This window comes from Lolium rigidum, chromosome 4, assembly GCF_022539505.1.
Source record: "Lolium rigidum isolate FL_2022 chromosome 4, APGP_CSIRO_Lrig_0.1, whole genome shotgun sequence".
NCBI lineage: Eukaryota > Viridiplantae > Streptophyta > Magnoliopsida > Poales > Poaceae > Lolium > Lolium rigidum.
The window spans coordinates 118,591,490-118,602,229 of record NC_061511.1 but is presented as its reverse complement, the minus strand read 5'-3'; the positions used below and the strand labels follow the sequence as shown (position 1 = coordinate 118,602,229).

Genomic DNA, 10,740 nt, shown 5'->3' with positions numbered 1-10,740 from the left:
ATAGGCTAGGAAGAAATATAGGAACATAAAAAGTATAAGATTGGTATGGCACACCTACTTGAAATCTATGAAAAGATGAATTCTCTTTGATTGTACAGAAGTATTTTTCATGACATATACCTAATATTTTGTCCTATAGAATTTGATTTTTATAGGATTAGTTCCTATGAATAAAATAATTAATATACGAAAATTCTCATAGGATCTAAATGATACACAATTCATATGCACGAATAAGGCCTCTAGACATGTACGTAGGGGGCGTATCAGGTGGAAATAGGTTGCTTCCTGAAAATCTGAAAATTTTATATTTGAACCACTAGATTATTATCACCGGCCAGACGTTACACCCCCACCACCACATGTTTATACAGAAAACCCCTGGAGCTAAGGTACATTCTGCAAAGTTTGCCCCTGCATGTGTTCACTTATCAATGGATGTGTGCCATGGATCCAAAGACCAACTAACGCATACACACTTGGAGAAAAAATTGAATCTTCTTTTAGTTGTTTCAATCTGAAGAACATCCAAACTAGTTAAGCTTTGGTGTACCATTCAGAGTAGAAAATCGAATCTCAATGTTCATCACTAGAAGAACCCAAGAATTTGGATCCTCTACTTTTTGAATATGAAACCTGCGTATGCAGTCCCTTTGGAGCTAAAAACCTCCTAGGACCCAGGAAATTAATTACATTCAAGCAACAAAGAAATTGCAGTTTTAGTCGAGATGGACTTTTCCTCTAAGAACAAGATCCAAAATCGAAAAAGCAACAACAAAATAGACCTCGTTTAGAACAATATGCTGATCTCTATGGAGGACGAATCCTAGGGCAACAACTAGATTGGGAGGTGCTAGGATGTAGGTAATAGAAGGAAACTCAAGCACGCCTTTTCGCTGAGGGAGAGAGAATGGTAGGTTCTGAGAGAAGGACGAGAGAGTGAGAAGACTACGTTATCAAGAGGCATGTTGCCAATGGCAAAGCTACAACCAAGTCAGGTGGGCGCCGCCCCCAGCCCATGAAGAGATTGTATGGATTTGGCCCAAAATCATGTAATTTTGCCATTCTCAGCCCATTTGGCACCCCAAAGAATCGACCCAAGCTTCGTCACTGCGTGTTGCAGTATAGACGAAGATGGGATGGTGGTGCAGAATCTAAGTCTTCGTGCATGATCCAACGGTCGCGGTAACGATTTTCAGATTTACAGAATCTGTCAATTTTCACGTGATACGTTTCCCATGTATGCACTCCTATTTATCTAGCCTTCCAGGCATTTCCACGAAAAATTACCAAGACGACTAGTGATGGGCTGGCAAAGGCTCTCTAGGCCTCTAGCACCCCCTCCAAGCTCGGCCAGAAGAGCAACCCGAATAGGCCTATTGGGCGCTGTGCCCGGTCGTCTCGGGCCTGACGCAAATCATGAGCCCAAGGATCGAAGCCCACATAGCTCACTCATCAATATAATGAACCAGAGCCAGCAAAACCCTAAGCTGGACATAACTCTTCGCGCTACCGCCTCCAGCAAGCGCCGCCGGGGTCGCCGCCATGTCGAAGCGAGGTACGTGCGGCAACCTCTCCCCGCCCCGTTCTGCTACTTCTTCCTCATTTCAGGGTTTCCGCTAACCTAGTTTGCGCTCATGTTGTGGAAAATTGAACAGGGAGGGGAGGGTCGGCCGGAAACAAGTTCCGGATGTCGCTGGGTCTGCCGGTGGCAGCGACGATAAACTGCGCGGACAACACTGGCGCCAAGAACCTCTACATCATCTCCGTGAAGGGCATCAAGGGCAGGCTCAACCGGCTGCCGTCGGCCTGCGTTGGCGACATGGTCATGGCCACCGTCAAGAAGGGCAAGCCCGATCTCAGGAAGAAGGTCATGCCGGCGGTCGTCGTGCGCCAGCGCAAGCCATGGCGCCGAAAGGACGGTGTCTTCATGTACTTCGAAGGTAACGATGCTTCCCATGTGTGCGTAATGCAATCGGTAGTGCTGATAATTCTATGGTCCTGCTGTTTCATCTCCTGCTATGCTCTTCGATGGTTGTTTGTTGTTGCATTAATCATGCCGATACGTCTTGTTTGTAATATTACTCTGGTCGCGTGGCATTTTATCTGATTGCTTGAAGTAGTGACAACTGACCAGACAAAAAGTTATTCGAGTGGTTTCTGGATTAGACCTTATAATACGAAATTCTGAATGCTTGCCATCCATGACTCACCCTATTTGATCGAGGAGTTAAGAGTAGTTCGTGAAAGACAACACTACACCACCCAAAGTGATGATAGGCGTGAGTCCATTGAATCTCTTTAGGAAACAATGCATGATTTCTGGATACTGCAATAAAATGTTTAAACAAACCTTCCCACTAGAGTTATCTTTTACGCAGTTGTCACTGTTATGCACATTGTTACATGGAGCACAACCTTTCTCTGTTTGATTGTAGCTGCTATTGTTTTTGAAACATGCTGTCTGCAAATCTTTTCATAAGCGTGCCATTGTCATTGAGCATTGTAACTTCAGTTGCTGCGTTGGTAAATCAGACCTGGCTGAAACGACATTACTTGTTCTGTTCTTTTTCATTTCGTTTTGATTTGTACTGAATATTATGAAGCTACTTGGTGATGGATGGACAATGAGATCTTTCTATAACTGGAGCTAACTTTTAATGTTTGCATATTTCTAAGTAAACTTCACAAAAGAATCCTTCTGGGCGTTGAGGTTTCCTTTAAAGACTAGTCTTCATAGGAGTTCCATCTGTCTGGAACATAATCTCATATTCCATCTACCTTAGGTAGCGGCATTGCTGCACTGGAACTTTGGGACTTGCCATGGGACTTACATTTCACAACATGGCCCCTTCTGCTTTATTACTTTGTCTGTTTCTCTTTTTTCAGATGCACTTTCTTCTTTATACACAACTAAATAGTCATGCAGATTATTTGTTTTCTTCATTAGAATTTGCTGCTCATACATACTTCAGTTATCTAATCTTGAACACTATCTTATTTATCTTTGCAACTTTGGTAGGAGATATCATTTTTTTTTCCTTTTAGATCCTTTTGGGTGTTTGCAGTGCAATAAGAACACATTGTTATGTACTACAAGAGCATTTCGAGTTCCATGATGTATCGCATCTGAAGTGCAGTGGCATGGAGAATAGTATCCATATTTATCTACAATTTCTTGTGTGTTTTCCCAAATTACAGAGCTTATCGACTTAACCGTGATGATATATCTTATTTGCAGATAATGCTGGGGTGATTGTGAATCCTAAGGGTGAGATGAAAGGTAAGCAAAGGATGAGATTGTATTATTGGGACCACCATTGTCCTATATAGCGTTTGAAGCTACAGTAGTGCTGCTTGCGTGTTAACTTGTCACGTTCTCTATTATCTTTGCAGGATCTGCTATTACTGGGCCAATCGGTAAGGAGTGTGCTGACCTCTGGCCTAGGATCGCTAGTGCTGCAAATGCCATTGTCTGAGAGTTTGTTCAAGATGATATCATGTTTGCATGGTTGCAATTTTGTGCTGATTGCTAGTGTAGCAAATGTTATTGTCTGAGAGCTTGTTTTGGATATGATACAATGTTAGGGTAGTTTCAGTTTTGTAGTGGATGATATATGCACCTGAAATATTTGTTTGCCAGATATTTATCGAGACAATCTTTAATCTTTTAGTTCTCTCGAGGGGAAACCCCCTTTTGCTTTTAGTTTTCTGTCCGGAGGCACTGACAGTGACAGCTGATGCGTCCCTTCGCTAGTGACAGTTGATCCGTCCCTCAGCTGATGAGCATTGACAGGAGTAGAGGACGCGGTTATGCCCTGTTGTGCCCAATCCCTCGCAGACTGATGTATACCAATGTCGATGTGGAGGGACTATATCCTCGACGGGCCTTTTGGAGTTACTGCCGCCACGTAATTTAGATATAATAACAGTATAATTTTTAGTCTTATCTCTCGTAATCAGATATCCTAAATTTGCGGCCAGAGATTGTATTAAAAGATCATCTCTTAATTAAGAGAAGGCAAAATCCTTTTTTCAACATTCTCTCTTCTCTACCTCAGCATTTATCCTACGTGACACTACTAATATATCACCATTGTACACTAAGCTTTTTGTTCTTCTCAAACCTGGTCCTCAATAAAAAAAATCTTGATCCAACGCTCTGGCGATATCTGTCCTTTGATATATGTCCTCCCTGCCGCGCTGGAGTTGGGTTCGCGCGCTTGACGTCGAGGGTGAACCCGCACTGATGTAGCCCCGTCTAAGGAAGACACTACACCAAGACCAACTACGTCCCCAAGTGGACCGATGACTCGAGCCCGAGTGAAAGCTCTACATGAAAAGGTGAACTCAATCCTCTCGACGCTTGACCTTGAAACTACTTTGGATGGAATGCTACCTCATGCCAATATACTTTGTGTCATCAGATACGAACCTCGAGAGGAGTACGTCAAGGGTGGCCCAACACCGGTTAAGGAAGAAGGAGAAGAAGAGCTTCAGCCGGAGGCCACCGCCTAGGGCCGACACTGCCGGCCTTGACACCCCGGCACTACCGGCCAACACACCCAGACACTGCCGGCCGATGCACCCCGGCACTGCCGGCCCCGAGCCACCGGCACTGCCGGCCTACTCACCCTGGCACTGCGGGCCCCAAACCGCCGACACTACCGCCCAAGCCTCCTGAAGACACAACAACAAGCCTGGCCGGCACTGTCATTGGGCTCACCCCGGCACTACCGGCCCCACCCGTGTTGACTTCATCGGAACCGTCTATTTTTCATCCTATGGCTATGTTTATTCCGTGCAAATGACTAAATTACCCCTGCTTCGAATCTGGGCTATATGTATCTCATTTCCCACCAGGATTAGGGTTAGACAAAATTTGAGATTAGACTTGAGCTTTGTCTCCCTAGAACTATGTTTTTTGTATCAAGGCACTCTTGAGGGATTCTACTCTTCATGGATGATTCAAGGCTTCCCCCTCTTTCATCCAAGTTCTAGCTTGGATCTCCATCACCAATCTCTCACTTCTTAGATTCTACCCAAGGGTCCCTCTAAGAAGTGGTTCTATTGGCTTGGTCTAACCTACCGAGGGAGTAAATTTGGTTTTTATTGGGTTGTGTGTGTTTTGATTTGAGTTTTGTGTGTGTTCTTCCCATTTCCACTCCTTCCCATCCACACACTTGGTCAAATTCGTGAGATCTGGGCACTCCCTAGCCCTTAGGCCTCATCAAATGGTATCAGCACTCTTGGTTTGCACGGATTTGACCCTCCACCCACCCAATTTCACCCCAAAATAATTTCCAAAAAATCCCAAAAATAGCCCGAAATTGCCTTCGGTCGGATCTGCGATTTTATTGCGTTTTGAGTGGTTTTGATCCATTGATTTCATGTTCCTACGGTTGATCTACTATTTTCCCCCACTTCTTCACCCCCAATTCCATCGACTTTCGTCGATTTGGTCGAAATTGGTCCGTTTTCGCGAAGAACAAGTCGAGCTGTTCATCAGGGACCGGCACTGCCGCCACCTCAAGGCCGGTACTGCCGCCCAGACCGGCACTGCCGCCCCACCAAGGCCGGCACTGCCGCCAAGAGCCAACACTGCTCAACCAGCTCCATTTCGACCACGACTTCACTTTTGTGTTTGGTTTCTTGTTGTATACCCTAACACCGCAGCGAAGACGCAAAAGCGAAGACAACTTCGGCACCCCGGATCTCCAAACGTACTTTGACACCCACCACCACCACCATCGCAAGTTGAGTGATCATCACCGCCTACAACCCATTAGGTATAACTTGCGTAGCCTTGTAGCCCCTCTTCCTTTTGCGACCTATCCTATCGGGCATTGCTTACCAAGTGTTGCGAGACATTGCACGTGCCCCCAATTGTGAGGTTGTGTGTGTAGTGTGGAGTAAAGCTTATAAGCAAGACACTCGTGCGGAAACATAGCAAAAGCAAGGCTAACCGACCAAAGAGTGAGAAAAGCCGGAAAAGAAAAAAAAGAGCAAACGCGTGCAAGTGCCACCATATACAAAAGAGTAAAAAGCTTTTAAGCAAAAGAGAGAGAAGACAAGAGAGGTCGCGTGTGAATCTTGTTGTCTCTCAACTTGCAACCAAAGCTTTGATCTCTTCTTGTGTTAGTGTGACACCGAGCCGGTCTTTTTAGACCTTCTTGTTTTTCCACTCGTTCCTTGGTCGCACTAACCCCAATCATCTCGTGTGTGTGTTCCACATCATTCGTGTTTCCGTGATCACCATTCAGACATTTGATTTTTGGAACTTACCCACTTTTAACAATACACTTGATATCGGATTTCATCATTTGGCTTTACACCATCCTCACCTACCACCATATTTGCTAGCTTTTGCGTGTGTTTTTGTGTGAGTTCCCCAACACAAATCGATTTGCTCTCGGTATCGTTAGTTGACCCAATTCCATCACTTCAAGGTGAGACTCGAAAGTAGTTTCCTCCACTAACCACCAACATATAGCTATTGCCTTGATATCATGGATAGGAGCGGAGATAAAGCGAAGGAAGACGGAGTCCTCCACAACAACGAGAGGTTGGTTACACAACACAACCTATGGACTCAACGCCAAGAGTTCAAGGTGCAACTCACCTTGTTTGAGACGCGCATTGACGAGCAATATGAAGAAGTGGCGCACAACTTCACCGTTGTGAACCAAGATATGTCTCTACTTCATGAAGCTACGGACAATTTGAATGATCAAATGGCGGCAAATGATGCGAACATGGAGCGGCACATAGATAGCCTTGAGCGTGCCATCAACAACTTGGGTCGTCATCGCCGACACCGCTCTACTTCATCATCGTCAAGCTCGTCACAAGATTACTACTCTCATGATCGTCATACGTCCTCAAGCTCAAACTCAAGGCAAGGAGACCATCATCGACTTCGCCGACCACATGATCGCCATGAAGACTCATGCTCCAACTCGAGGCGAGGAGAGTTTCATCGCCATGCTCGTCCCCATGAATGTCATCCACAAGAAGAAGCACTACACCATGACCGCCATCAACATGATCGCCATGCTCACCATGGGCGTGACGACCAACCCCACGACAACATCATCCACACCATGGAACCGGCACATCATCTTGAGCCACATGTTGATGCTCAAGACCAAGGTCATCAAGCTCAACCGAGGCGTGATCTCCGGAATCATCCACGTCAACAACCTCAACAACCTCATCAAGACCTTCGACAACACCATCATCGCGAACAAAGTGAAGCTAGTGTTCATCTCCAACACCAACCCAATGCTATGGTTGGCCGTGGAAGACCTCCTCACCCACCTCAAGCCGCAAGAGATGAAGGAATCCGCCTTCGCCGACGGAACTTGGAAGATGAAGAGAACATGTATGGCAAGCTCAAGTTCAACATGCCCAAGTTCAAAGGTGAAGACGACGTCAAGGCTTATCTCTCATGGGCACTCAAGGTTGACAAGATCTTCCGCATACACAACTACTCCGGTGCCAAGAAAGTGGCCATGGCATCTCTTGAGTTTGAAGACTATGCGAACACATGGTGGGAGCAAGTGGTCACCCTAAGGGAAGAAAAGGGTGAAGACCCAATTGACACTTGGGAAGAGATGAAGGAGGATATGCAAGCTTGTTTTGTACCCGTACACTACAAGACCGACCTCTTCAACAAACTCCAAAAATTGAAGCAAGGCACCAAGACCATCGAGAAGTTCTACAAGGAGATGGAGTTTACTATGATGCGAGCCAACATCCAAGAATCCGAGAACCAAACTATTGCTAGGTTCTTCAATGGCCTAAATTTCCCAATCAAGAAGATCGTTGAATTCCAACCGTACTCCAACATGGTTGAGTTGGTACACCAAGCTTCCAAGGCCGAGCATCAAGTGAATGAGGACATCAAGTACTCCAAGTCCAAATCCTACTTCGCCTCCAAGCTCGCTACAACCTCTCCTTCAACAAGTGCCAAGCCTTCCATTTCCTCTACACCATCCAAGCAAACGACTATCCAAAGTCACATGAAGCAACCAGTGACTTCCACTGCCTCCTCAAAGGCCTCTACGGGACCATCCAATGTCACTTGTTTCAAATGTGGAACACAAGGCCACAAGTCCTTCGAGTGTAAGAATACCAAGGTCATGATCACTATGGAGAATGGCGACATAGAGACGCTAAGTGAAGGTGAATATGAAGCACTTGTGCAAGCCTCCTTAGCTAATGAGGAACATTACGATGAAGAAAGTGGAGAAGACCCTCTCCTATGTGTACATGACACAAGTCCCTCACTTGTGGTCACAAGGGTGCTCACGACTCAACCACAAGCTATAGAAGACCAACGGTGCAACATATTCCAAACCCGTGCCGGTATCGGAGGGAAGTCAATCAAGGTCATCATAGATGGAGGAAGTTGTCACAACTTAGCAAGCACCAAAATGTGTGAGAAGCTCAACCTCACACTCCGCAAGCACCCACACCCATACCATGTCCAATGGTTGAGTGACAAAGGCAATGTCAAGATACAACACACCGTCACCGTCAACTTCAAGATAGGCCCTTATGAAGACATCGTTGAGTGTGACGTGGTGCCCATGATGGTGTGCCACATGTTGCTTGGCCGCCCTTGGCAATATGACAACAAGGCAATACATTATGGACACTCAAATGTCTACACCTTCAAGGTCAAGGATAAGAAGTTCGAGCTTCGCCCAATGACTTCTAGCCAAATCATCGCGGATAATGCGAAGGTTTTAGCGAGGGCACAACAACACATCCACCATAGTGACTTGAGAGGAGAGGGAGCGACCCACCAAAAAGAGAGTGAGCGCCACAAGCCATACATGAGTGAGATAAAGAGTGTCCTCCTAGCCACAAAAAGCGAGTGGAGAGAAGTGCAAGAAAACCAGTCCACCACTTTGCACTATGTGCTCATTTGCAAGGGGCCATTGTCGGAGACTAACGACTTAACCAACATTCCTTCGTCTTTGTTGTCTCTTTTGAAGGAGTTTCATGATGTCTTCCTCGACGAGCTACCTCATGGGCTACCACCGCTTCGGGGCATCGAACACCGTATCGACCTCATACCCGGCGCTTTCCTTTCAAACCGCACCGCCTACCGCACCAACCCCGAAGACACAAAGGAGATTCAACGCCAAATACAAGATCTCCTCGCTAAAGGGTATGTTCGTGAAATCCTTAGTCCTTGTGCGGTCCCGGTGATTCTCGTTCCTAAACCGGATGAGACGCAACAAATGTGTATGGATTGTCGCCCCATCAATGCCATTACCGTTCGATACCTCCATCCCATTCCGTGTTTAGATGACATGCTTGATGAGTTGAGTGGTGCCACGATTTTCTGTAAGGTAGATTTGTGTAGTGGCTATCACCAAATCCGCATGGAAATTCGTGATGAATGGAAGACGGCCTTCAAGACCAAACTTGGTCTCTATGAATGGCTTGGCATGCCATTTGGTCTTTCAAATGCTCCATCAACTTTTATGCGTTTTATGAACCATATCTTGAGACCTCTCATTGGCAAGAGTGTGGTTGTCTACTTTGATGATATTCTCATTTATAGCAAAAATCTCGAGGACCATGTTCAACTTGTTAGAGAAGTCTTATGCATCTTACGCCACGAGAATCTTTATGCAAATCTTCCCAAATGCACATTTGCACAAAACAAATTGGTTTTTCTTGGATTTGTGGTTTCCTCCAATGGAATTAAAGTGGACTCTTCGAAGGTTGACGCCATCCATAATTGGCCCACGCCTACCACCGTTGGTCAAGTTCGAAGTTTCCATGGACTTGCCGGTTTCTACCACTGCTTTGTGAAAGACTTTAGCACCATTGCTTGCCCTTTGAATGAGCTTACCAAAAGAATGTTCCATTTGTGTGGGGCAAGGCTCAACAAAATTCTTTTGACAAATTGAAGAAACGCCTTACCGAGGCACCACTTCTCGTCCTTCCGAACTTTGCAAAAACTTTTGAGATTGAGTGTGATGCGAGTGGACTCGGGATTGGTGGAGTACTTATGCAAGATGGAAAACCCGTGGCATACTGTAGTGAGAAGTTGGACGGCACACGCCTCAACTATCTTATTTATGACAAGGAAATTTATGCTTTGGTTCGTGTTCTTGAAATTTGGCAACACTACCTTTGGCCAAAAGAGTTTGTTATTCATTCCGATCATGAGTCTTTGAAGTACTTGAAAAGTCAAACCAATTTGAACAAAAGACATGCTAAGTGGGTTGAGTTTATTGAGTCTTTCCCTTATGTCATCAAATACAAAAAGGGAAAGGACAATGTGGTCGCGGATGCTCTTTCCTGCAAGAACAATCTTTTGCTCACTCGCTTGGATTTTCATATTTTGGGTCTTGAGGAGATCAAAGAACTTTACCCTTCCGACTCTTTTTCTTGGACCAATCTTTGACAAGTGTTCTGTTCAAAGAGGATTTGATGATTTCTACTTGCATGATGGCTACTTGTTTAAAGCTAACAAAATTTGCATACCCGAGTCTTCTCTTCGTAAGTTGCTTTTGCAAGAGTCACATGGAGGTGGTCTCATGGGACACTTTGGACGCGACAAGACACTCTCGATGTTATCAACCCATTACTATTGGCCGGAGATGAAGCGATATGTGGAGCGCCTATGCAACCCGTGCACCACATGCTTACAAGCTAAGTCTACCACCAACCCTTACGGTCTTTATATGCCTTTACCGATTCCATATGCTCCTT

General features: G+C 45.5%; 1 protein-coding gene across 1 annotated transcript; it reads left to right on the top strand.

Moving 5' to 3' along the window:
* The first annotated feature begins 1,501 nt into the window (after positions 1 to 1,501).
* LOC124708354 (60S ribosomal protein L23) lies at positions 1,502 to 3,669 on the top strand. Its single transcript, XM_047240024.1, has 4 exons — positions 1,502 to 1,558; positions 1,659 to 1,943; positions 3,242 to 3,283; positions 3,397 to 3,669. Exons 1-4 carry the CDS (start codon positions 1,546 to 1,548, stop codon positions 3,477 to 3,479), a joined length of 423 nt encoding a protein of 140 aa, XP_047095980.1. The 5' UTR covers positions 1,502 to 1,545; the 3' UTR covers positions 3,480 to 3,669.
* Positions 3,670 to 10,740: the final 7,071 nt, after the last annotated feature.